This window comes from Apodemus sylvaticus, chromosome 5, assembly GCF_947179515.1.
Source record: "Apodemus sylvaticus chromosome 5, mApoSyl1.1, whole genome shotgun sequence".
Classification (NCBI taxonomy): domain Eukaryota; kingdom Metazoa; phylum Chordata; class Mammalia; order Rodentia; family Muridae; genus Apodemus; species Apodemus sylvaticus.
The window spans coordinates 104041607-104068518 of record NC_067476.1 but is presented as its reverse complement, the minus strand read 5'-3'; the positions used below and the strand labels follow the sequence as shown (position 1 = coordinate 104068518).

General features: G+C 42.6%; 2 protein-coding genes across 2 annotated transcripts; one reads left to right on the top strand and one right to left on the bottom strand.

Annotated features, from left to right (window-relative positions):
* Window positions 1-182: 182 nt before the first annotated feature.
* On the top strand, window positions 183-3801 carry Ell3 (elongation factor for RNA polymerase II 3). Its single transcript, XM_052183400.1, has 11 exons — window positions 183-401; window positions 641-676; window positions 998-1110; window positions 1211-1397; window positions 1480-1559; window positions 1664-1739; window positions 2398-2584; window positions 2660-2702; window positions 2798-2969; window positions 3150-3194; window positions 3272-3801. Exons 1-11 carry the CDS (start codon window positions 270-272, stop codon window positions 3380-3382), a joined length of 1182 nt encoding a protein of 393 aa, XP_052039360.1. The 5' UTR covers window positions 183-269; the 3' UTR covers window positions 3383-3801.
* Window positions 3802-4688: 887 nt separating this feature from the next.
* Window positions 4689-26686, bottom strand: Pdia3 (protein disulfide isomerase family A member 3). Its single transcript, XM_052183399.1, has 13 exons — window positions 26388-26686; window positions 18648-18726; window positions 16643-16760; window positions 14286-14393; window positions 11878-12007; window positions 9735-9851; window positions 9370-9495; window positions 8347-8529; window positions 7933-8041; window positions 7255-7383; window positions 6263-6342; window positions 5851-5908; window positions 4689-5086 (listed from the first exon to the last, which is right to left on the bottom strand). The coding sequence occupies exons 1-13, from the start codon at window positions 26552-26554 to the stop codon at window positions 4973-4975; spliced, it is 1518 nt and encodes a 505-aa protein (XP_052039359.1). The 5' UTR covers window positions 26555-26686; the 3' UTR covers window positions 4689-4972.
* Between the last annotated feature and the right edge of the window lie 226 nt (window positions 26687-26912).

Below are 26912 nucleotides of genomic sequence, written 5' to 3'. Positions count from 1 at the left end.
CCCTGGAAGTAGATTCTTTGTCCCTAGACCTGGATAGCTCCTCGTAATGAACAACCAAGCCAAACTAAGAAACCGCTTGGGTCCTGGCCAGCAGCAGAGGTGAGTGAGGTACCGCCCACCAGACCAGGGAAACTTTGGGGCGGTGCCGGGGGTGGGGTCATGGTGGAGGGCGGGGCAGACCCGGAGGGCGGGAGTACCAGCCTAGGCTTGCACAGCAGAGGTGGCCCTCACCTGTGGTCCCGGTTCTGCATGTGCGCGACTTTGGCAACATGGAGGGGACCCAGGAAGCTCTGAGTGGGAAAATGCGGCTCCTCTTCACCCCCGCTGCTCGGACCAGCCTCTTGATGCTAAGGCTCAACGAAGCGGCGCTGCGGGCACTGCAAGAGTGTCAGCAGCAACAGGTGCGGCTGGCCCCCTGGCTCCTTCTTCCCTTCCAGACCAACCGGACCTCGGCCTCTGTAGGCTTTGCTGGAGAAGGGTCTTAGGGAGGTGCGGCTTTCTCAGATTCCAGTCCCCACCACCATCACCCCACCCCACCTCCGCCTCCAAGTGAAGCCGGCCAGGCAGGTGTCCCCAGCCTCCGCGATCCTGGGGACTTTGTTTCCTTTGTGTTCAGTTGGTGCTTGGGCTCTTCCTGCAGGTACGGCCAGTGATCGCCTTCCAAGGCCACCGAGGGGTAAGTGCCGGCCGGATGTGCGCGGGAGGTTGGGGGTGAGGGAGCATAGGCGTGGGCTCCAGGAAGGTGCGCTCTGGGCCGGAGCTTGCCAGAGGTCACAGTCTGAGCAGTTATGAGAACTAAACCCTATGAGGATGTGGGGCTGTGGTCCCAGGAGACTGTGCAGTCTCTGCCTCTTGGGGGAACTCGGACCCAGCTGCACCTCTTGTGCTAACAAGCCCCTTGGGGATTTGTCTTCAGTCTTAGACTTGTTTGGGGAGGAGTGGCATGGGCAGGAGGAAGAGGGGCCGGCCTAACTGGGCTTACCATCTCCTACCCTAGTACCTAAGGCTTCCAGGCCCTGGATGGTCCTGCCTTTTCTCCTTCATAGTATCCCAGTGTGGCCAAGAGGGCGCTAATGGTAGCTTGGACCTTGTGTACCAACGTTTAGGAAGGTAAGGAAAACCAGACAACAGGTAAGAGAAGTTTGCAGGAAATGGGAAGAGGCGTTCAGAAGATCTCCAACTCATTTTTCTATTTTTCCCATCTTTCAAGATCTGGGCCTAACTGTCTCCACTGCCTGGGCTCACTTAGAGAGCGGCTCACTATTTGGGCAGCCATGGATACTATCCCAGCTCCACTGTTAGCTCAGGAACACCTGACTGAAGGTGCCAGAGAGTCTGAGAGCTGGCAGGACACTGGAGATGAACCCGAAGGCCATCCCCAGATGCCACTAGATGAGGTGAGACTATAAACAGCAGGTAGTCAGCATAAGGTGGGACACCCAGGTCCAGGGAGCCAAGTTTTCCTACAACTTCCTACAGGTGTCTGACCCACTGGCAAGCAACCGCGAACTGCCACTCCCAGGATCCTCCAGTGAGCCCATGGCACAGTGGGAAGTGAGGTACTGGGACAGGCTGGGTCTGATCTCTACCTGGTCATTCCTGTAATAGGCAGTATAGGCTCAGCTCTCACCCTGGCCTCTCCCATTCCTTCCAAAACGCCTAGGAACCACACTTATCTTACAAACAGAGAGCCTGATCAGACACTGCCTTCCCCTGCTGGCCAGAAACGCTTGGACAAGGTAAGCAAGGACTTTAGTCTCTTTTTGGAGTCTGGTTCTCACTGTGTAATCCTGGCATGCCTGGAACTCCTTATGATAAGAACAGGCTGGCCTCAAACTCGAAGATTCGCCTGTCCCTGCTTTCCGAGTGCTGAGATATCCAGAGAGGCAAGAGCTTTTTGAAGAGTAGTTTAAAAGGCAGGGTGAATCTTGGATTGTTACAGTACTGATACAGCATAAAATCTGGCACATGCCTGTATCTCGGGTCTCCAAAGATAGGACAGGCTATGCTGCTACACAAACTGGTAGGCCAGCTTGGACTTCCTAAGGATTGGTCTCAAAACAAAAAATGCTGGCTTATCAAGTAAGTGCAAGCAAAAGGTTTAGACTGAGTCTGAATCCTAGCACCTATGTAAGGGCTGAGCAGTGTTTCCTGTGTCTCTTAACTCCATTACTGGAAACAAACAGGTAGATCCTAGGATCTTGCTGGCTAGCCAGCCTAGGAGAAACAAGAGCAATGGAGGACACCCCACGTCCACATGTGTGCACATGAGCACACACACAAGAGTACTTTTTAAAAATTAGGCTAAGTCTTAAACCTAGAAGCTGATGGGATTGCAGTTTTGTCTAAAGAACCTCCTGGCTTGCTGTTTGTTACATTTTTTTTTTTCCCCAACAGAAACGTTCAGCACCTATAACCACTGAAGAACCAGAGGAAAAGAGGCTCAGAACTCTGCCTCCAGCCTCAAGTCCACTACAAGGGCTATCAAACCAGGACTCCCAAGAGGAAGAAGACTGGGGGCAAGATGAAGATGAAGATGGAGATGGAGATTCCAGGCTGGAACAGAGTCTCTCAGTTCCATCAGGTGAATTGATGAGAGGAGGGTAAATACCCATGGAAAAAGAACCAAGAATTACTTGTTTTCTTGCTTCCTTCCTAGCCTCTGAATCCCCAAGCCCTGAGGAGGTACCAGATTATGTCCTGTGAGTTCCCCACACTTCCAATTTCATAGTCTGTATGTGTAAGCAGCCAAGTGCTTTTAAGGATAATAAAATTGAAGGTGTCATATCCCTGGCAGGCAGTACAGAGCCATCCACAGCACAGAGCAACAACAGGCCTATGAGCAGGACTTTGAGACTGACTACGCTGAATACCGCATTCTGCATGCTCGAGTTGGGGCTGCAAGCCAGAGGTTCACAGAGCTGGGGGCAGAGATCAAGAGACTTCAGCGAGGAACTCCAGAGCACAAGGTAATGGCAGGATTGGCCATCATCATCCTGCTAATTACCCCAAAACATGTATGTTTAGTGACTAAGCAAAGGAACAAGCAAACCTGTCATAACATTTGGTAGAATGAAAACAGAAGTTACTCCCATTCCTTACTTTACCCTCTTTTCCCTTCTCTTCAGTTTTGTGTTATTGTGTTTCAGGTACTAGAAGACAAGATAGTCCAGGAGTATAAAAAGTTCAGAAAGGTAAGTCAAGCTGTGAGCACAGAAGTAGTAAGGTAGAAGCCGCTTTACTTTTTGACAAGGGTGCTTTTTCTCTGCAGCGGTATCCAAGCTACAGGGAAGAGAAGCATCGCTGTGAGTACCTGCATCAGAAACTGTCCCACATTAAAGGTCTTATCCTGGAATTTGAAGAAAAGAACAGGGGCAGCTGAAACTCTCCAGAGGGCTAGAACCTTCTCCTCTGATGAACACAGCAGCTGAGATGGGGCCCACCTGTTCTTCTGACTTTCTCCCCTACATCCACCATGGCAAGTAGAGAGCCATCCTAGGTTCTTACAGGTTTTTGACGTTGCCATAATTTTAGGGTGCGGGCATGGAATCATCTCCTCAGTTGTGCCCAGGAGACTAGGAAAGTAGGAGATGCTTGGCTTCTTCAACTTTACTTTAGCTAAGTCATTTTCAGATCCTGAAAAGTGACATTTCTAGGTTAACCTTGAGAATTAGACAATTAAGCAAGTTTCGTGGAGTTGCCTTGCAGGAATAAAATGACAACTTCTGGTGATAGAACTCATTGGACTGATAGTGTACCTGGATGTAACATGGCTGAAAAATTAAACTGATTGCTTCTGTGTCTTTTGTGTGATCATTGGCCTTCATCATCCAAGGCAGTGCTGTCTATCTGAACTACCTCTGAGTCTCTGGAAGACTGGACCACCCTGTTCCAGCCAAGGGTTATAAACTAGAGTCATCTCTACTGTGCTCATATAAGCCAGGCACATGCACTACCACTAAGCAACATTACCTTCCCCCACCCACAGCATGTTTTCTAAGTATCCAGATCTCTATTTTGTTATCAGGTTTTACCAAAACCCACACTTCGTGTGTTTAGGATCACCTAGAATTAGTTATATATCTAAAATTACCCAGGGTTGAAAACTAGAATTACAGACAAGATTCTATAAACCTATAAAGAGGGCAATACTTTAATCCATTCAAAAGAAAACAGCTGTCTGTGGGCTCTCACTCTTGCCAGTGATGACACTTTCCCTGTTTCCCTGGAGGGAAGTAAATGGCCACACCCAAGGATTTGGGGAGAGCTGCACCCAGCAGTGTCAATAATTCCTAAAATTGGATGGAACCCCAAACTGCTGTCAGCCACACAGGGCATTTCTGGGCAGAGAACCATCCTCAGAAGGCGCGAACATGAACATGCAGAAAGCTTGGCCATGTGGCAACAATAAGCAGCATCCATTTTTAGAACATGAAAAAAACCTGTAAAAACCTCTCAGTACCTCAGGGCCAGTGAGGAAGGACTGTCCCAAGTTCAAGGACAGCTTGGGCTACAGAAAGAATAATAAATTAGAAGATTGAGAGATGGTAACTGGACCTATTCAGTTTGAAGTTACCAGAATCAACATAGCTGGTTGTTTTTGTTTTTTAAAGATCGAACACTCATATCTACAGTAACAGTTTAGAGACCCTGATTCTCCATTCCATGAGGGGGGAAAAACGACAGTATAAAGGGGGCACATTTATTGTCACTGTTCCAAATGTACAAAAAAAATTAGAAAATAACCCCCCAACTCAATTCCCCCCACCCCCACAACATTCTTCCCAACACAAATAATTTTCTCCCCAAACCACAAACATAAACTGGTCCTGGTAGTTTCAAACAGTGCAGCTAAGAAACAGTTTAGAGAAAATTTAACAGGATTCAGAGTATATCCCTTCTGTCCTCTCTGATGGTTTTGCCTTCTCTGGTGTAAGAGTCCTTTTATAAAGTGGTGCATTTGGCTGTTGCTTTAGAGATCCTCTTGTGCCTTCTTCTTCTTCTTAGGTTTTTCTTCTTGAATTACAGGGGGGTTTGTAGCTTCTCGTTGTAGATAGCTAATAAAATCATTTAATTCACGGCCACCCTGAAAAAAGAAAAGTTATTTTAACTTTAACTTTCTAAAGAACACCAAAGCTGGGTGGTGGTGGCACACGCCTTTAATCCCAGCACTTGGGAGGCAGAGGCAGGTGGATTTCTGAGTTGGAGGCCAGCCTGGTCTACAGAGTGAGTTTCAGGACAGCCAGGATTCAGGACTACACAGAGAAACTCTGTGTGTGTGTGGGGTGGGGTGGGGGGGAGGGGAGGACGGATGGGACGGGACACCAGTGAAGGGCCAGTAAGATGGCTCAATAGAATTTGATCCTGAGATCCTGAATAGGAGAAAACTGAGTCCCCAAAGCTGTCATCTGACTTTCACACACATATCCACTGTAACAAATACAATGTAAACAAGTAAACAGGCCAATAAAAGAACTAGGTATCAAGGCTGGAGAGATTGGATAAGTGATTAGGAGCACTGGCTGCTCTTCCACAGGACCCTGGTTCAACCCCCATAATGTACATAGTAACTTTCAACTGTCTGCAACTCTAGTTCCAGGAGATCTGAACCCTCACAGAGACAAAACACCAATGAATATTAAAAAAAAAAAAAAAAAGGAGAAAAAAGGAAAAGGGAAGAGGAAGAGGAGGGGGGAAGATGACCTCTTTGCCCCACGTATCTAATGATGTGTGCATACATGTATCTGTGTATATTTTGGGGAAACAGGACAATGACCGCCCTCATGCATCTAATGATGTGTACATACATGTATCTGTGTATATTTTGGGGACACAGGACAATGCACTTACTTCATACTTCTTTGGAGTTAGCTTCTTGTTGGCTGGTGAGAAGTAGATTGTAGGAAAACTAGAAAAAGGGAAAGAGTTCAACAGTTGTGTCTCCGAGTATTACTAACATATACCTGACCCAGTAAGTGTTATAGAATCATTTTTCCTTTCTGGTTTCTAATATGATCAGATGTTACTCTCCTTGAGTGTCTACGTTATACTCAAATTGTAAGAGATTTCTGGTAGTAATTTTGGGATCACTCATTAGAGAAATCTAAGAAATTTACTCTCCAAACTATGTTCAATAAGGAAATAGTTTCTTGGAGGCTACTCAAGTGGCTGAGGCCATGTTAGTCTGAATCCAGAAGTTTGAGGCCAGCCTAGGCAACAAAATAGATTCCATCTTACCCCCCTCCCCCTTAAATCAACTTACCCCTTGACTTCATATGGAGAAGGCACATCATTGGCTGTGGCATCCATCTTGGCTATGACAATATTTGGGTCTTTGCTGAGCTATTAATAAAAAAAGAGTCAACAACAAAAAACTTATTATCTGTAATTCCAGAGTTGAAGAAGCTGAGGCAGGGGTATTGCCACAAATTCCAGGTTGGCTTAAGCCATAGTATGAAACTCTACCTCAAATAAACATGCCTGAGTACATGCATAGACTCCTACACTTGGAAACAGAAGCAAGTTCCAGGCTAGCCAAAATATTTACCACCGATCTCAGCCTGGTGGCCCATGCCTTTATCTTAACTCTTCACAGCCAAAAGCAGACAGATTTCAGAGTTTGACACCAACCTGGTAAAGCTTTCACTTATGACCTAAGATAATTCCGGCCTTTTTTTTTTTTTTTTTAAACCTGTGTAAGTTTCATTTAAGGGCTTTGCCTAAATGAGGAGAACACAGACTTGGTTCCTAACCTCCTAGCTCCATTTTTCTATATTGACTCCCATAAGACTACAGATAAGGACAGGTCTAGTCCTCCATGTGGGAGGCTGAGTATATACTCAGACTACTAGCGACAGCACAGTAAGACACCATCTCAAAAAAACAAACAAACAAACAAACAAACAAACAAAAAAACCCCACAAAGACTACACAGAGCCACCTTTAAAATTTTCTGGCTTGGATTACATTACAATTGCAAAACTCCCAAACATTGTAAAATGAAAGACTTTATGAATTCATAAGCCATCACCAAAATTCAGAAGATCCCAGATATTTGTAATCACGATATAGAAAGAGCCTGGTGTGTGTTTAGAACATCTCTATATACTATAGACACTGGGGGGCGGTCAAGAGCAAGTGTGTAAAGAATAATTGGGAAAAAATTACCAGTATTTAGTAACTAATGAAGTCTATACTTAATATGTATATAAACTTCCAGCTCAATTTTACATTCAGAAGAGGGTTCAGACTTACTTTTTCTCCCAGCTCCTTATACTTGGGTTCCAGATTCTTACAGTGACCACACCAAGGAGCATAAAATTCAATCAGCACATCCTTATCTTCTTCATTCACTATGTCATCAAAATTTTCTGCTACCACAACCTAGAAAACACAGGAGATTCACTAGTCATAAGAAAGTTGAAAAATAAATCCACAGCTGTAACTGTTCTGGACTTAACTCACCTCAACTTGTATCACAACATTCTTAAACTTGTTGTTATTCCCCTTGATCCAACTTACCCTCACACCTATTCCTGTCAAACTATGCTCAGAAGTCACAGGAAAAAAAACAAAAACAAAAACAACAAAAAAACAGAAACAAAAACAAATGCTACCTAGCAGTTTTCTTTCTTCTTTAAAAATTACTTGTGTGTGTGTATAAATGCATAAATGTGGAGACTTTAGAGTTTATTCTCTCCTTCCATTGTTACATGGGATCAAGGGATGATCTAACAGGTCTTTAGGCTTTGCAACAAGTGCTTTCCCCCCTGCGCCACCTACTGGACCTGTCTGTAAATGGTTTCCTTTGTGGAGGGGTTTAATATAGGTTTGAGTTCCAGCATTAAAGACAAACAAAGGTCAATATGGTTTTTGTATAGGTCAAGCAGGATTTAGGAAGAGACACAGGTGGTGAGATGTCAAGCAACACACCTTAACAGGTCCTTCGTTGGTCTCTGGGATGGGTTCAGACTTCAGGTATCTCTTCAAGTTGCCATCAAAGTATTCCTGCAGGAACCGCTCAAGAGCCTTGCCATCTCGCCTGCAAGGAAGGATGGACAGAATCTAACTGGAATTCATGATTCTTTTGTCCTGTTTCCACTACCCAAGTACATGCTAGAATTACAAGAGCATATAACTATGCCCAGCCTCCATCCACTATTTCTAATAAAGTAATTATGTAAGAATTCCAAGCTGCAACCCTTTTGTTAGTCTGTAGAAGTGATAATCTTTCAAAGTACCTAAGCTGAGAAAAATGATAATCACAGGTCTTGACTGGAAGACGTCTCTCCCCACTCCAAAGTCACTCTAAATCCAATCCTGAACCAATGCTAAGCAGTAACTTACGAGAACTCCTCCTGCATCACAAACTTCTCTCCTTTAGCAGTTCTGATAGCCACAACAGGAACCTCGCCAGTAGTGCTTTCTAAGCCAAAATCAGACAGTTCATGGCTAAAGGTTTTACGGCTAGCTACAGCAAAGCTGAGTGTGTGTCCAGCATCAAGGAATTTCTTTGCCACCATCATGACCCTGTGAGGAATAAATACGAAAAATATTTGTATCATAACATGTGACAAAGCTTTTTTTCTTTTCTTTTTTATTAAACTAAAAGACACGATCTCTCTATGTAGTCTTGACTGTCTTGGACCATTTGGTAGGAATTTTCCTATACTATTTAACTGTAATATTTCTTGCAAGCATAAAAACTGACCTGAAAAGAACATTTATTTGTAAGGGTAAAACACACTCAGAGAATTCGTAAGCAAGTATGGTCTTAAGTGCACCATACATCAGGCTTATACTTTTCATTATAATCTGTAGGACAAGGGAGCACAGAAGTCCCGCCCAGAAGATTCTGTGAATAGTGTATGTTACTTGTTCTTAGGCTTTAAATGCAGTTTTTGGGAGCTATGTGTCCCTTTCTATCCTCCACCCCCAAATTCTTTTAAAGACAGGCTTTTTTTATTTTTTGGTTTTTCGAGACAGGGTTTTTCTGTATAGCCCTGCTGTCCTGTAAAGATAGACTCTTATGTAGTCCAGATTAGCTATAAATTCAGCAGCATGGACAACCTTAAACTTCTGGTTGTCCTTCCCTACCTCTCAATGCTTGGATCATGGTCCTGTGCCATCACACTCAGTTCTTGTTTTAAATGTGGTGCCATGGCTGGTGAGATGTGTGCACACACTGGATGCTTGGGAACCAAACCCAGGGCTTTAGGCAACCACTGTACCAACCATAGACCACGTCACCTTTCCATTTCCAGCCAATCTTACACCCCAGGGCAACAAGATACAATAGTCACAATTGCTAATAACAGGTAATAACAGGTAAACATGTCTTCACAAAAGAAAGCACATGGTTTTTATTACCTGTTTCTCCAGTAGTTAGAGCCTTTAGCATTCTTTTCATAGTCCACATCATAGTAAGCCGTTAGTAAGTCCTTGCCTTGTATCAAATCTTTATTATCTTCTGTCATATGAGGACAGAGACCAAAACTGAAATAGAGTAATTCATTAACTTTATCACTTTCTAGCTGTATTCTGGAATTATCAACGTGATAACATCTATAAGAGGAAGTCATTATCAACACTCAATACAAGTACTGCAACATACGGGACCACTGTAAGAGGTAATGGGCCCAAGGGCTTTATTTAAGCCAAAACATAGCTTGCCAAGTAGCTGAAGTATACAAATCAAAAGCAAAGAAATCCCAGACTAGGAGAGAGGTACTCACATGCTTTCCTGAATAAACTTCTTGATCTTGCCACTGGTCATTTTCTTTTCAGTATATGCCACAGTTTTGTCTTCAAACTTGTTAGTAAGATGTAATGGACGAAATATAGTGATCCCCCTTAAAACAGAAGCAAAAAAAACACCAAAAGTGCCTTAGCAACAAATACCAGGGTTGTCTCTCACTTCACTTAAAGCTCAGGATAAGCCGGACACCTTTTATCTCAGCAGTCAGATTGCAGAGGTAAATGGATCTCTATGAATTCAGAGCCAGCCTGGTCTACAAATCAGCCAAAGCAACATAGGGAGACCCTATATCAAAAAACAAAAATCTCAGACAAGACAGGCATTGTTACACACCTGTAATTTCTGCATTTAGGAGGTAGAGGCAGCAGGATCACTATAGAGAGATCCAGTCTAAAACATTCTGATATAGTGCAGAGTGCCTGCCTACCTTCGGTTCAATTCCTGGCACCAAAACAGAAATAAAATAAAATAAAAAGTTCAAGCTACCGTTTAATAAACGAATAAATGTATGCCTAGAGAGATGTCTCAGCAGTTAATAGTACTGGATTCCACCAAATGGAGGCTAATAATAATCTAATGCCAGTTCCAGGGGACTCTGACTTCTGAGGGCCACGCATGCACATGGCCCAAGAACATACATGTACACAAAACATTATATATAAAAATTAAAAATAATAATACAATTTGTTTTCTTTGAAGATAAGTCTCTCTCAGTATAGCCTTTATTATTCTGGAGCTCACTGTGTGGACAGCTGCCTGTGTTAGCCTCCCAACTATAAACAAATCTTTTTTTATTAAAGCAGTATCTGTGTGCCACCCTGGTAAATGCAGAGGCTAGAAAAGGATATCATATATTACCACATATAACTAGGGTAAAATGGAACTGGTTTCATCCTGTTTTTTAAGATTTGGAAGTTAGACCCATGTGGTCTTAGACACCTGTAATCTCAGTATTTGGGAGGCAAGATCAGCAGAGGCTATAAGCTAAATTCTAGGGTAGCAATATAGCTGTCACTAGGTGTGAGAGCAGTACTTGGGAGGCAGAAGAAGATAGATCTCTGTGGAGATCTCAGGGGGAGCCTGGTCTACAAAGGAGTCTAAAACAGCCAGGGCTCTGTTACAGTGAGAAATCCTGTCTCAAAAAACAAAATTAAATATAAACAAAAATCAGAAATATAGGGGCTAGAGACTTGGCTTGGTGGCTAAGAACATTTGCTCTTGGCAAAGGATCCAGGCTCAATTTCCCGCACACATAGGGGGTCTCACCACTTCCCTGGACACTAGGCATACACGTGATACATGGAGACACATATAAGCAAACACATATATACACAAAATAACAACAATAAGATAATAAACAACCTTAAAAAGAGAGAGAGAGAGATAAATTCATTACCTACTCTTAAAACAACCTGCCAGGCAGAGGTGGCGCACTCCTTTAATCTCAGCAGTCAGGAGACAGAGGCAGGCGAATTTCTGACTTTGAGACCAGTCTGGTCTACAGAGTGAGTTCCAGAACAGCCAGGGCTACATAAACCCTACCACCAAAAAATAATTTATTAAGTAAATAAATAAAAAATAAATAAAATAAATAGATAAATAAAAAACAACAAAGCAACACGCTCAGGCTTTTTATGTGGGTACACAGCAAACCCTCTACTGATGAGCTATTTCCTGAGCTTTGATCGAGAATAAATTCTCAGTTCAATTATCATTCTCTTTCCAGAAAAGCTTATCTACTAAGAATCACCTCCTAACTGGGCATAGTCCAGAGACAGGACTCATGAAAGTTCAAGTCTGGCTTGATCTACACAGCAAGATCCTTTCTTAAAATAAGGTCAACCACCTCCTCTGAAGCCAGAAGAATGTGTCTGGGATCACTATATGTAGTTGTGAGCTGCTTGATGTGGGTGCTTGAAAGTAAACTCTGGTCCTCTGCAAGAGCAGTAATCACTGCACCAACTCTCCAGCCCCTATAGCTTTTTCTAATACTCAGCCCACAAAAAAGGTAAAAACACCCCTAACACCATTTTCTATTTTTTTATAGCAAATGTATAACACAACACTCATATTTCTATACATATTTGTTGATGTTCAGATGTTTCTATTCAGTCACTTACTCTCCATTATCATCGTACTCCTTCACCAGAGACTCAAGGTTGGTGTGTGCAAATCGGTAGTTATCTCTCAAGTTGCTGGCTGCTTTTAGGAACTCAGAGTGCCCATCACTGAATAAATCCCTGAAAAAGCCTGCATAGGAAATGTCAAACATAAAGAATAATCAATGCTATGTCTTACTTTATTCAAGACTTACATTCTTTTAGTCTCAAAGCTTTCAGTCTATCATGGATAAACATGTAATTCAGGCTAAGATGAGGCTGCTTTGACATGACACAATGTTCCATTCTCTACTGTCTAGAGACAGTTAAGGGAGAGGTTTGGTTGAACCAAAGTCTCCCTCTAGTTATCCAAAATAGATCTGGGCAAAGTGCCTCACACCTTAAATTTTAGGAAATATTTCAGGTATTAAAAGATTTGAACAATATGGTAAAGGGGGCTGGAGAGTTGATCCAGTGTAATTCTGGGTTCAAATACCATACTCATAATATGGCAAGTCAAAACTGTCCTAGCTCCTGAGGATGAGACACATACATGCAGGAAAAACATTCATACACATAAAACAAAATAAAATTTTAAGCCAGGTGTGGTGGTGCACCTGGGAGGCAGAAACAGACAGGTCTTTGGGAGTATGCAGCCAGCCTGCTCTATAGAGTGAGTTCCAAGATATTCTCTGGTCTACACGGAGAAGCCCTGTCCCAAAACAAACACTATAATCACTTTACCCCTCCCACCCCAATGTTTTGTCTTTAAAGCTACTCTTAAGTGCCTTAGGAGATAGAGATATAGAGAGTGTGCCCACGCACGAGAGAGAGAGAGAGAGAGAGAGAGAGAGAGAGAGAGAGAGAGAGAGAGAGAGAGAGAGAGAGAGAACACGAACACATGCCTGTAATCCTAGAATTTAAGAGACTACAGGCCACCTGGAGGTGGTGGCGCACACCTGTAATCCCAGCACTTGGGAGGCAGAGGCAGGCAGATTTCTGAGTTCAAGGCCAGCCTGGTCTACAGAGTGAGTTCCAGGACAGCCAGGGCTGTAAAGAGAAACCTAAAAAACAAATCCAAAAAACCAAAAGAGAGACAGAGACAGAGACAGACAGACAGAGACTACAGGCCAGTTCCAGTGTCATGCAGGTTACTTAATACAAATTCCTCTCCTCCCAAAATGAAATGATGGGAGATGGGGATGGGAGGTACAGCACATGGTGGGGTATTTAAGAAATGACTACTGGAGCTAAAAAGGTGGCTCAGTAGTTAATGGCACTATATTGCTCTTCCAGGACCTGGGTTCAGTTCCCAGGACCCAAATGGTGACTTGCAACCACCAATAACTTTAGTTCCGGAGTATCCTGTGCCTTCCGACCTCTTTGGGATTCAGGCATACATGTGGTACACACACATACATGGAAGCAAAACACTCATACAAACTAAACAGATCAATAAAAAGGCTCCTTATGATTAATTATTAAGAAAAAAAGGAAAATATTTGTGTGTGAGTGAATGATTTGTTTTGTCAAGTACTTAAGGGAGCCAAATGGACATCAGTACCCCTTGAAGCTACAGGCTGGCCTCAAAATCAGAGATCCACTTGATCTGCCCAAGCGTTGGGATTAAAGGCGTGTGCCCTCACTACCCAGCTGAGGCCAAGGTTTTAACCTCAGTGTATTACAGACACAGACACACACACACACACACACACACACACACACACACACACACACACACACACACACACTTTAATTCAGTTGGATATGGTAATAAGCCTGGCACCTCTGTTCTCTGGCTTCCTGCTTACAATCAAATCTCTCCTTGTTGCATGCATTCTTTCCATGAGATGCTACCAAAGAGACCTGCACCAGAACTTAAAAGTACCACTGTCTTTTTTTGAACATTCAGTTTTAAGACAAGTATCTTTTCTTTGTTATGATCCAGCCTCAGCTATTTATAGCTACAGAAATTTGACCAATACAACCACAAAGACAGCTATAAAAATTGACAAGATACAGGAGTTGACTAATTTGTATTCTCTTGCTTTAAACCTTATTATCAGTTAACTACACACTTTTTCTTTAGCTGAGTTAAGGAAGGGACAGAGCGAGAACACACAGCTACACAGCTCTGTGGTAGAGCACTTACTTGGCAGGAGTGAGGAGAGGTTAAATTTTCAGCACTGTTGGATGGGAGCAGAAGGTAAGCCAACACTTCTATTCTGGTCTTTTAACTGAATTTAACTTTATATCTGTAAGGATATAAACCCACACAAGATACCATTCTCTTTCCCTGTAATAGTGTGTTGACTCAGCTCTGTCAGTTATCATTCAACTGCTTCAAGTTTGCATAAGGTGCTTTAACTTTGAGGCTTCACAAAAAAATCCAATTAATTTTATGGCATAAACAAACATCTGCTTCTTACCCACCACCGAGGCATCTTTATCACTAATGAACTTCTTAAATTCTTCCTCAGTTCTGAGAGGAACTGAAGCTGGTCCAGCTTGTTTCTTCAAGTGGCTGACAATTCCATCTTAGAAAATAAAAGTTATATTAACACATATACAATTTTTTGAAAAGGATTGGAATAATTCAAAAGGTACAACATGTTTTCAGTTAAGGTTTCTTTCAATTCCTGTCCTTGAACTATCCAGTTTCTTTCTTATACATGTAAGTTCAGCTTCAGTTTGTGTTATCTTTCTACTTGATTTTAGCCAAAAAGGCTATGTATATATTTTATACTTCTAACAAACCTCCCCCTACCCTTTCAGGGTGGTGGTATCCTATACTCACATCTACCTGCCTGTGTCTACCTCTCATAAAATTGTATTTGGCTCCTTTCTTTTAGACAGGCCTCTCAGTCTAGGTTGTATAGCAGAGGCTTGCTCTGCCTTCTGCCTCTGCCTCCAATCTTTCCAAGTGGCAGGGTTACAAGGATGTACTATGCCAGGCAGTGGTGGCACATGCCTTTAATCCCAGCACTTGGGAAGCAGAGGCAGGAGGATTTCTGAGTTCCAGGACAGCCAGGGCTACACAGAGAAACCCTGTCTCAAAAAAAGAAAAATAAAACAAAACAAAAGATGCACTACTAGGTCCAACTCAAGTGGTTTTGGTTATTTAACACGGTATACATTAACATAGTATATATAATACACAGAAGTAATTCATACTCCAAATACTGAGCTGTGATATCTCTACTCGCCCACTTTCACCCCACTTTTTCCTTTTGCTTTTTTTTTTCCAGACAAGCAGGGTTTCTCTGTGTAGCCCTAGCTGTCGTGAAACCCAGAAATCTGCCTGCCTCTCAAGTGCTAGGATTAAAGGTGTACGCCACCACTTCCTGGCATCCCACCCCACTTATTAAAAAAGACAACTACTGTGTGTGAGGTATGACAGCACTTGTGCCGAAGCCAAAGGGAAACCTGCAGAACTTAGTTCTTTCCCCCTTCCAGGTGGGCTCTGGGGATTATTACATTTAGCAGTAGCTGCTTTTACCCACTGAGCCCCCCTGACAGCCTTTCAATCATTTATTATACCTGCAGAGTGTTTTTTGGATTTACATAGTGATTTATTTAACTCATAACAACTGAGAGACATTTATTTCCAGTCTTTTGATTTTCCAAAAGATTGTCTGCAGGTAAATTTGCACCATATACCTTCAAGGTAACTTTCTAGAAGTAAATCCAGTCAAAAAGTACAGGAATTTATACCTGTTAAGCTGCTTTCCAAAGATGTACATAACAATTGCCCCTCTCCTTCTATCAGCCAGAAAAACTCCAGAAAAGCAGGACCAGTGCTTCCCCCCCTCCCCCAAGACAGGGTTTTCTCTTTGTATCCACGGCTGTCAGGGAACTCACTTGACCAGGCTGGCCTCAAACTCAAGAAATCCTCCTGCCTCTGTGTCCCCAGTGCTGGGATCAAAGGCGTGCGCTACCACCACTGCCTGGTCAGTGCTTTATGAACACCACACCTACTATCCAGAGTATCTGACATACAGTAGATAAAATTCATAACAATTACCAAGTGAAAACATGCTTTGGCTAAGCCTGTATTTGAAGTTCAATTATTTTGTATATTACTTCATAACAAGTTAAAAACAAACAAACAAACAAAACCTTTGTTACCTAACAAGTTGACTTCGAAACTGAGGATTTTTTTGTTTGTTTGTTTTTTCAAGACAGGGTTTCTCTGTGTAGCCCTGGCTGTACTGGAACTCACTCTGTAGAACAGGCTGGCCTTGAACTCAGAAATCCACCTGCCTCTGCCTCCCAAGTACTGGGATCAAAGGTGTGAGCCACCACTGCCTGGCTAAACTGAGTAATTTTAATGAATATGCTATATAGAACAATAAATTTTCTCCCATTACTAAGAATAAAGCATTTATTTAGGGGCTAGCTCATGCTTGCACTACCTCCCCCCATACCACAAAAAAATTAGCACATCTATTCTAGGCTAATTTGGGTTACACAATGAAACTGTAACAAAACAAAATGTTAATTCAATTTCCAGGGCAGGTATGGTAGCACATGCCTATAATGCCATCACCTGTAAAATGGAGGCAGGAGGATTAGAAATTAAGCCTAAACTGTGTATAAACGGTACATGGCTTTAATCTCAGCACTTGGAAGGCAGAGGCAAGTTGATCTCTGCAAATTCCAGGTCATCCTGGTCTACATAACCAGTTCTAGGACAATCAGAGCTTCGTAATAAGAACCTGTCTCAAAAATACAAAAATAAAGAAAGTTAAACCTAGCCTGGTCAGATAAACTCCAGGATCCTTACCGGCAGTCCTAGGCCCATCATAAGCACCTGCTTCTTCACCATCTCTAAATATTTTAAGAGTTGGGTAGCCACTGACTCCATACTTATTACAGGTGTTTGTATTGGCAGTGCAATCCACCTAAAGGTTAGAACAAGAGTTATTTTATTATCCAAATACCTGCTGCAAGATCTTCTAATAGTCCCAAATATTAAGACTGGCTATCCCAACAGAGGATCAATATTTTTTGGCATTAGACCTTGAAGATATAAGGGTGTTATCTAACTAGATCATAATTGCCCAAGAGGTGCTTTAGACTTTAGATTCCTTGGCTTTATATAAAATTTCTTTTTTTAAAAAAAGATTTATTTATTTATTATATGTAAGTACACTGTAGCTGTCTTCAGACACCAGAAGAAGACGTCAGATCTCTTTATGGATGGTTGTGAGCCACCATGTGGGTGCTGGGATTTGAACTCATGGCCTTCAGAAGAGCAGTCGGTGCTCTTATCTGTTGAGCTATCTCTCCAGCCCTATATAAAATTTCTAAAACAAGTATTTTTTTACATTATTTCAATAATACCCCCCCACATCCAATTCATAGTGCACATCAAACCCACTGCTCTACCACCAGGCTACACTCAGTCCTGACAATAAACTTGCTTGGGAACAATCATTACTGAAGGTATGTACTTAGTACATCCACCCTTTAGCTGGGATAGAATAAAACTTGATTTTGCAAATAATTAATTTATTGGTAAACGCATCAATATTTGTTACATAAAAGCAAACAATTAATTGGTTTAAAACCACAGGAAAATACATTAACCTTATAAGATTCTAAGGTTTGATCCTTATGTCCTAAGGTGGGTAGAGTGAGGTTTAGAAAATTAATATATTAGCCTGGCAGTGGTGGCGCATGTCTGTAATCCCAGTACTCTGGGAGGCAGAGGCAGGCAGATTTCTGAGTTCGAGGCCAGCCTGGTCTACAGAGTGAGTTCCAGGACAGCCAGGACTATACAGAGAAACCCTGTCTCGAGAAAACCAAATCCAAAAAAACCAACAACAACAACCAAAAAAAAGAAAGAAAGAAAGAAAGAAAGAAAATATATAGCCTTACAATCTTCTGAACAGCTCTGTGCTAAGTTCATGCTCACAATCACATGAAATAAAAAATTATGACATGATTCTTTTGCTATGGCAAGTTGCTTAACTAAATTAGAATTAAATGTAACTTTAAAAATTTCTAAGATACAAAGTACTTATCTGAAGTTAGCAGAGATATGACTTTTAAACTGGAATAGCTATGGACTTATTACTTCAGAATGCTACGGAATGGCAAAATTTATTAAACATTACTATCTTTGCCTGTTTTTTTTGTGAGACAAGGTCTCAGGTAGCTCAGGCTGGTCTTGAACTTCTAATCTTTACCTCACAAATGCTGGCATCATGGGCCACTAACACAGCTGGCTCTTAAAACAGTATGAAAACAAATACCAGCCTTACAATTATCCACTCAGTTAATCCCCCACTTCTTCCCAGATCTCATCACTGACCATTATCAGGGTAGACACAGAATTCAGTAATTATTTTCCTTCTCATCCTTAAAGCTCTACCTCTGTTGTCTTTGTTTGCTCCTTGGTTCTTATTCACCACATTCTATTTTTATTTATTTATTTTGTATGAATGTTTTGTCTGCATGGATATGTACCAGGTGCATGCAGTGCCTGTAGAGGTCAGAAGAGGGCATCTGTCCCCTGGAACTGGAATTAAGAATGGTTTTGAGACACCAAGTGAGTATTGGGAAATGGAACTCATGCCCTTTGTAAGAGCAGCCAAGTGCTCTTTTAACCACTGAACCATCTCTCAAGCACCCCTTGCCCCCAATACTGGTTGTATATACTTTAAAGTACTTGGCCAGTAAGATGGCTAAGCCTGTAAAGGGGTTTGTTGCCACATGCACACCTCCACATACAAATGTAATAATATATATTCCATATTCCTCTCTAGCAACGCCCCGATGCTCACCTTTGCTAACGGGACTATTCCTTTTAATCTGGTTGCCGCAGCTTCATACTCAGGGGCAAGCCTCTTGCAATGTCCACACCTGTGTTTAAAAAAAAAAAAAAAGAAAGAAAAAGCCAGATGCTTAGTCTGACACAAACTTACTGATGTTTTTAATCTCCTATCATACTCTTTTCTTTTTTCCTGAAGACAGGGCCTTGTTACATAATCCAGGCTGTGATCACCCCCTTTCTACTTCTCTTGCACTGACTGTAGGGATCACCAATTATTCTACTACCAAATTATACCTGAGACTTCTGATATTGAGTCAAGACTTGTTTGTTTTGTTTTTGTTGTTTTGAGACAGGGTTTTATTCTGTAGTCCTGGCTGTCCTGGAACTTACAGAGATCCATCTGCCTCTGCCTCCCAAGTGCTGAGATTAAAGGTGTGCACCACCACTTCCCGTTATTGCTTTTTTTTTTTTTACGTCTAGGATCTGTTATTTCTTTTTGAACGTTAACCCGTGAACTAATGCATAGGGAATAGACTCCAGCCATTCAGGCTCCTCCCTTTGTCTCACAAGTGTGCTTCTCTAAGTGGAGTGGCTGGTGCTTCAGGTGAATCACAGTACCTTCACTTTCACTTCTGTTAGTCATCAGCTTTAAATTAAGAGTGCTTAATATGCTCAACGCACATATTAAATTCTCTTCACAAGATCTGCTCTTGTTTGTTTACAGCAATGCCAACAGCAAGCTTAGCTACAGACAGCATGTGACACTATAGACCTTTCCAGTTGTGTCACAGTGCCATTCTGTTTAGTCTACAATATAATCCTTCTCATAGATTTGCATCTATGGGGCCAAGGGAACAATTTGATGTTTCTTTTTTTTCAAGGTAGGGTTTCCTCTGTGTAGTCCTGACTGTCCTGGAACTCTCTATGCAGACTGGGCTGGTATTGGGCTAAAAGATCTGCCTGGTTCTGCCCCTCAAGTGCTGGTATATTTAAAAAAAAAAAAAAAAAGATGTGCACACACGGTAATTATTTTTATTATATTAAAATTATTGGAATCTGTATTTTATTAACAATTCAAATATATTCATGGAACCACTGAGTTGACCAGCAATTAAAGGTACTTGCTGATGACCTGAGCCCATCTCTGGGATCTACATGGCAGAAGATAGACTGATTCCTAAAAAGGGTCCTCTGATGCACTGTGGCATGTACACGCCCACACCTGTCATGTGCACAAAAAAAGAAAAAAAATGCATTAAAATGTTGGCCAGGCGGTGGTGGCGCACGCCTGTAATCCCAGTACTCTGGGAGGCAGAGGCAGGTGGATTTCTGAGTTCTAGGCCAGCCTGGTCTACTGAATGAGCTCCAAAACAGGCAGGAGCACACAGAAAACTCTTGTCTTGGGGCTGGAGAGGTGGCTCAGTGGTTAAGAGCACTGACTGCTCTTCCAAAGGTCCTGAGTTCAATTCCCAGCAACCACATGGTGGCTCACAACCATCTGCAATGTGATATGATGCCCTCTTCTGGTGTGTCTAAAGACAGCAACAGTGTACTCACATAAAATAAAATATCTTCAAAAAAAGAAAAAAGAAAACTCTTGTCTTAAAAGTCAATGCAGCTGAAACCTTCCTGTACCCCTTCTTCCTGCTTATATATCCCTCTATCTTGAATTTGGTGTCTATCAGTTAGTCCTTTATATATATTCTTCCCTTCTAAGACAAGATCTCATTATGTGACTGCAGCTGGCCTCTAGAGTTCAGGGTGGCTTGAGCAACCATACTTGGCATGGTCCTTTTATATTTTTAATAAAATGTGTATATGTGTGTGCAAGATGGTTTAGTAAGTAACTGTACTTACCACTAAGACAGAGTTTGCTTCCAGTATGATGCAAAGAGAAAATTGGCTCTTTTGTACTACTAACTTGGTTCTACATTTAAAATTTGACAATTTCTCAACAGGTGTCCTAAGGACCCTAGAGAATATATACATTTACAGTTTTTGTTTTTTTCCCTTTTAAAAATTTGTGTAATTCCTTTGGAGCTGGAGTAACAAGAAATTGTGAAGGTTGCTGGGAAGGAATTTGGGTCCTCTGCAAAAGCAGCATTCACTCTTAATCACTGAGCCATCTCACCAGCCTGTTTTTGAGACAGTCTCTTAAATACTTTTCAGAGGCACAATACTTTATAGCCAAAGACCATCCTTAAACACCTCTGACCCACCACCATCTCCTAATTTTTGGGGAACTGCACCTGGCTTTTTCCTTCTGTTTTCTATTTTCACTGCCTATAGGGAAAACAACTCATCAACCTTCTCAGAGTGATCCCTCTGTAACCCACTGGGCCTTTGAAGAGGTAAATATACAGCTGGTGCTAGTTGTATACTGACAAGAACATGTCATACACCCAAATGTATGGGAAGTACACCCGTGGGACTATTAGGACTTTCTGGAAAGAAGAGCAGGTGTTTCTAGCAGCCCTCTGGGACAAGTATATCAGGCTATGTTTTGATCAGTTCTCATGGTCAAGTGAACCATCTAACTGTAAAACCAGGCTTTCTACCACCTGTTTTCTAACATGATGTTGAAAGTCAGGTAAGATTTGTTTTCTTTTGTTTTTGTTTTAAACACAGGTTATCTTGCCGGGCGCACACGCCTGTAATCCCAGCACTCTGGGAGGCAGAGGCAGGCAGATTTCTGAGTTCGAGGCCAGCCTGGTCTACAGAGTGAGTTCCAGGACAGCCAGGGCTATACAGAGAAACCCTGTCTCGAAAAAACCAAATAAAAACAAAACAAAACAAAAAAACCCCACAGGGTATCTTGAAACTATATAGCCCTACATAGAGTTAACAGGCCATGATACTCCCCTTTTGTCTTAGCATATCTTATTGAATCAGCGCCTTCTGCACTTCATTCTATGTAGCCCTCCAGCTGGTGAGGCTCAGAGTTACACTGAAAGAAAAGGCATTTGATGCTGATTCATCGTGTTTAGCTCACTTGCTCTGAAGACATAATCTCACTAGGCAGCCTTGTCTGTCCTAAAACCTAGAGCAATCTTTCTTCCTCTCCCTCTGAAGTGGATTAAACCCAATTTCCAAGGGTTTAAAAAGAATATATTTTTAAGACCATATTATCTGGCTTGCGTCTTTAAGTAAGGCTTCAGAGAGGAACGAGTAGGGTATTCAAGTAATGTGATGAGCAGAGCTAATATATAAGAAATCTGTTTTCAGACAATCATAAAAAGCAAGAACCATGTATTATAGCTACAGTTAACAATATATAGCACAGGAAAGGAAACAGAGAGGCAACAGTCATCTAGAGTCACATAGCAGATAATACTTAAGCAGCAAAAGAGGAGAGATTTTATTTCATTTTTTCTTGGGCAGGATCTTTTTAAAGTAGCCCAGGCAGTTTCAAACTTAGTCTTCTTTGCTCAGCTTCTGGAAACCTGAGTTAACAGGCATATAACACTAAGCCTGTCTCTTGTTTATTTTCTATTGTAGCAACTGTCAAAAGTAAAGCAAAAGTTTAACGCCTTTACCTCACCTCTCCTGAAAAATAAGAGAAAAAAAAATCGACAACTTTATAAATACACATAAAAATAGTCAGGGAAGGCCAGGTGTGATGGCAGGTAGATCTCTGAGTTTGAAGCCATCCTGGTCTACATAGTGAGATATAGTCTCCAAAAAGAAAAAAAGCATTAAAATAAATTATGCATGGCTGATGATAAGAATCCCCAAGAAGCCTGGTACAAAGGCACACACCCATACTACCAGCCATCTCACCAGCCCATTTTGAGACAGTCTCTCAAGTTCAAGGCCAAACTAGGTTTATAAACTACTCCTTTACCCGGGGGAGGGAAGGGACAAGAGAGAGAGAGAGAAGGGTAAGGAAAGAGAATGAATCCAAGATGGAGATGTACGTCAGCTGCAGAATGTTTCCTTAGAGTAGGTAAGGCCTGGGGCTCATTTCCAACAACCGGATGTGGATGTGAGCAGTGCAGTGGCAATGTCATAAGCCAGTCATAAGCACCTAGTAACCTGCTACACTTGCCTGACAACTGGAGAGTCCCAGCATCCTTGAAAAGGTGGAAGGAGAAAGAAAACAAACACTATTTATCTGTCCTCAACCCCACAATACTAAGAATTTTTTTCAAGAGTTAGAGAGTTGGAGAGATGGCTCAAGTTAAGAGCACTTGCTATTATAGCAGAGGGCCTGAATTTTGTTCCTGGAGCCTACATGGCAGCTCACAACCATGCGTAACCCCAGTTCCAAGGTACCTGATATCTTCCATTCATACACACAAAGGCCCCAATAGACGCAAATCTGAATGCTTGGTCTCTCTCTGCTTTAGCAAAATCATTTGGAAAGAATTGGGAGGTGTGTCACTTGCGGATGGATGTCCAGCCTTGAGGTTTGAAAAACTCACATCATTCCCATTTAGCTCTCTCTGCTTCAAGGTTGTTGTCATCATGTGAGCAGAGCCCTCCCTCAGGTACTGCTACCTGCCATGATGGTCATGGACTCTAAGCCTCTGAAACTGTAAACCTTTAACAAACTTTTAATAAACTCTTTAACAAATTGACTTGGTCATGTTTTGTCACAGCAATAGAAAGTGACTAAGACACAATGAATCAATCTGAAACACCAACTCCCTGAGATGGTCCTTAGCAGATAACCCCAATATACATTACCCAGTAACTATATATTTTAGTCTCTGATAGAAAGTGTGCAGTTCTTTCCCTGTAGGAATCCCAGTTTGGAGAAGGATTAATGAGTTAATTGTTCAGGGAAGGACAAAGTTGTAATGAAATCTCCAATGTTAAGATAGATGACTAGGAATAAGAAAGAAGATCCAAGTTAAGATGGGGACGTAGCTCACTGGGTAAAGTGCTTTGTACTGCAGACACTAAGGACCAGACTTTCAATCCCCAGTATCCAATGTAAATCCTAGGCAGTAATGGTCACCTAGATGTAGTTCTAAAGCCTTGGGAAGGCAAGAATTACTAGCCTTATGAACACTGCATAACAAATATTTATTGCTACTGTTGTAGAGGGTAGAATAGTACTCAAAGCCAAGCACAAATTAAAGTCATATGTTTGTTTTAGTACTACAGGGGAAGTGTTCAAAGAATATCATAAAAATCTACACTACAAGTAGATGTTTAAGACTTAAAACATTTAAATACTGCAGATACTCATACCTCTACAAAAATAGCGGTTAGCCAAACAACATAACTCACACCTGTAATCCAAGTATTTAGGTGATGAAGCCGGGATGACAGCCCATGGCCGGCCTCTAGTACATAAAATCTTGTTTCAAATAAAACAAAACCTCGTAATGTTAACAGTGGCCTGCAAAGAAATCTTTCACTTTCACTTACAAAATTAAAGGGGTAGACCTAAATGAAGACAGAAGCTTTGCTTAAGGTACCCAAGCACTTTATCTACCAAACTGAGTTCCAGACTCCATTTTGACCCCTACCATTTAAGTTATGGTTATGTGCGCATGAACACCAGTGGTGCCAGATCCTTCAGTCTCCTTTGGAAAAGCCAGTGCTCTTAACTGTTGAGCCATCTTTCCAGTCTCCATTTTACTGTTAGATTTCTCAATTGATGTGGTGGTACACACCTTTAATCTCAGGATGCAGAGGCATGTGGATCAGGTCCAGGTCAGTCAGAGCTATACAGTGAGACCCTATCTCAAAAATTTTCACTTGCTGTTACTAACAGGGGATGGTACTGCTGTTATATGCAAGAGAAAAGAGTAAATAAAGAAATCTCCAGAGCTTGGTGTGCTAGCCTATAAGTTCAGCATTTAGGAGGCAGACTCAAGGGTGAGGAATTCAAGCCCAGCTGGATAAATGGCTCACAACCATCTGTAATGGGATCTGATTCCCTCTTCTGATGTGTCTGAAGACAGCTACAGTATGCTCATATACATACAATAAATCTTTTAAAAAAGATTACAACTGTTAAAATAAATGAGTATGTAGAAATAATAAAATTACTAACAGGAGACTTCCTTTAAACTGCTCCTTCAGAAAACCAATCTTTCCTACTGGCAATGTGGCAGATGACTTTTATCTTCTCAGCCAACTAAAAGCAGAAACCACAGCAGAAATCCACCCAACTATTGATCTCAGAATGTATGATGGGATATGTAGTCTTATGGAAAGCAGGTACAACAATTTTTAGTAGAAAGGCAAGTCTGAAGTCTGAATGCCTTGGGGCATTAAGAATAAAAGGATGATGAACTGAAGGCTAGCTAAGCAATAGGAGACCCTGTCTCAAAAGAAAAAAAGGAGCTAGAGTAAGAAGATCCTGAGTTTGAGGTCAGTCTAGACTATACAGAGGGACTTGTTTCTTAAGAATATATATGGTTTACACACAAGCATGTGTGTGTATGTGTATTTTTTTCAATAATAGGGATTGGACATGCTAGACAAGCACTGAGCCATATTTCAAAGCTTGAACTAAAATCTCTAGTGAGAGCCCACAATTCTTCAATTGCATGACCTCTTTCAGACAAAGAAGCTGGACCCAAGTGACACCCCTCAGTTAACAGCATGATTATATAACTATGATAAATTCTAAGAGAGAACTCATATAAATGCTATCTATAATGTGTAATCAATGTGACTGTCAACCACAGAAATGCCTGAACATAAAATATCCCAAGCTGAAATACAATTTGCTTCCTGCCTTTTAAGCAGTCTTCACTACACCACTTGTGAGTGCAACCATCTAAGATAAGCTTGGGATGTAACAATCCCACTGGGTCAGAAGCAAAGATAAGTTACAGTGTAACTATTACATACCGTCTTACTGGCACTTTTGAACAGTTTTGAATTAAGGGTCATTGTGCCAGGAGGGGGGAAAAATACACATCTCCTCAACTATATGCCCTGGTAATAATTTGCAAATTATTCAATCCACTACTCTAAGTGACAAAACTAGAAATCCTTTTTGCTCTCCCTTCCCAAGCAAGTTTTTATTTGGGGGTCACACCTACTCTAAAGAACTTATGTGCTTTTCATAGGTTACACAGCCCAACAATGGCTACTTTCTTATTGAGAATGTTATCATTCTCTAGAATTATCTAAAGCTGACAATTATGATAGGTCCTAGTGAAATAATTCTTGTTCGTTTACTGTTTTAATAAGAGGCCTCTGCAGCTTAATGTAAAATAGTGTAAGCCATGCCATGAACCAAATAATGGCCTGTCTCAAGAAAGCACTTAGGATCTTTCTGCAGCTACTGAGTGACCTTGGTTAGAAACCAATGGCTCCAATGGGGTGGAGACAAGAAGAAAAAAAAATAGCTTGAGACCCAGAACCTCTACACTTAAAAAGAGGGCCTCTGCCTCCTCCCTAAGGCTTTGGGATGCCAGCCTGGTCTGCAGACCAGGGTACGTTTACACTGACTCACCTAGATACTGAAAGATAGACCTGAGGGGGAGGGGATGGGTAAACCCTCCACATAGGAAGTGCTGCAAGAACGCGGAGGTAAGGACGTGGCCCTACCCCGGAGCCTCGGCTTTCAGCTTTCCGGATCTGCCCCGTTCCCACCCTACCTCCTCCTCACCCCACCCCACCCCCACCCCCGGCGGTGCGCCTCCGGGTTCCCCACCGACTAGCAACGAGGCAGCCGCAGCCAGGCCTGCTAGATAGTGGAGGGCGCCCGCGCTGCGTAGGCCCAACCGCTCCCGCGCCCAGCCGGTCCTCCGGCCCTGATCCCGGAAAGTGGCCTCACCAGGGGGCGAAGAACTCGACGAGCATGAGCCCCGCTGAGCCCGTGTCGGAGACGCGACTCTCGAAGTTTTCATCCGTCAGTTCCAACACATCTGAGGCGGCGGCAAGGCGGGCCGAAGCGAACAGCAGCGCCACGCCCGGGAGCAGCGCTAAGCAGCTGAAGCGCATGGCGGCGGGTTGCGGTGGGGGCGGTCGGAGGGCCGGGACCGGAGAACTGAGATGGGAGAGCCCGAAACCTGCAGCCGCTGCCTGCGCTCGCGCGTCTGGCCCGGGCAGACCTGCTGCCGAGGTCCCAACCCCCTAGGCCTGCTCGGGCCCGCAGTGTGGCAGCCGCCGATTGGCTGCGTCACGCTGCGTCGGGCGGGCCGAACCAGCTGGTAACTGCCGATTGGCGGGCGCGCGGGGTGAGGCGGGGCGGATGCTTAGGCGAACGCCCGCCGGTCAGGTTGTAGCGGAGGCCGTGACGGGGGTCGGCGGGAAGTGGGGGCGCAGCGAAGGCCGAGCGGCCCTGAGCTCCGCCCGCTGA

What these genes read in the sequence shown, in the direction of transcription:
- Ell3 (XM_052183400.1), top strand. Translation starts at nt 270, where the DNA reads ATGGAGGGGACCCAGGAAGCTCTGAGTGGGAAAATGCGGCTCCTCTTC. An exon ending in CCTTCCAAGGCCACCGAGGG is followed by an intron (nt 677 to 997) that starts GTAAGTGCCGGC and finishes CTCCTACCCTAG; the next exon opens with TACCTAAGGCTTCCAGGCCC. An exon ending in GAGGTACCAGATTATGTCCT is followed by an intron (nt 2,703 to 2,797) that starts GTGAGTTCCCCA and finishes TATCCCTGGCAG; the next exon opens with GCAGTACAGAGCCATCCACA.
- Pdia3 (XM_052183399.1), bottom strand. Translation starts at nt 26,554, where the DNA reads ATGCGCTTCAGCTGCTTAGCGCTGCTCCCGGGCGTGGCGCTGCTGTTC. An exon ending in GTGATGCAGGAGGAGTTCTC is followed by an intron (nt 8,042 to 8,346) that starts GTAAGTTACTGC and finishes CCTTCCTTGCAG; the next exon opens with GCGAGATGGCAAGGCTCTTG. An exon ending in ATAAGGAGCTGGGAGAAAAA is followed by an intron (nt 6,343 to 7,254) that starts GTAAGTCTGAAC and finishes TTTTATTAATAG; the next exon opens with CTCAGCAAAGACCCAAATAT.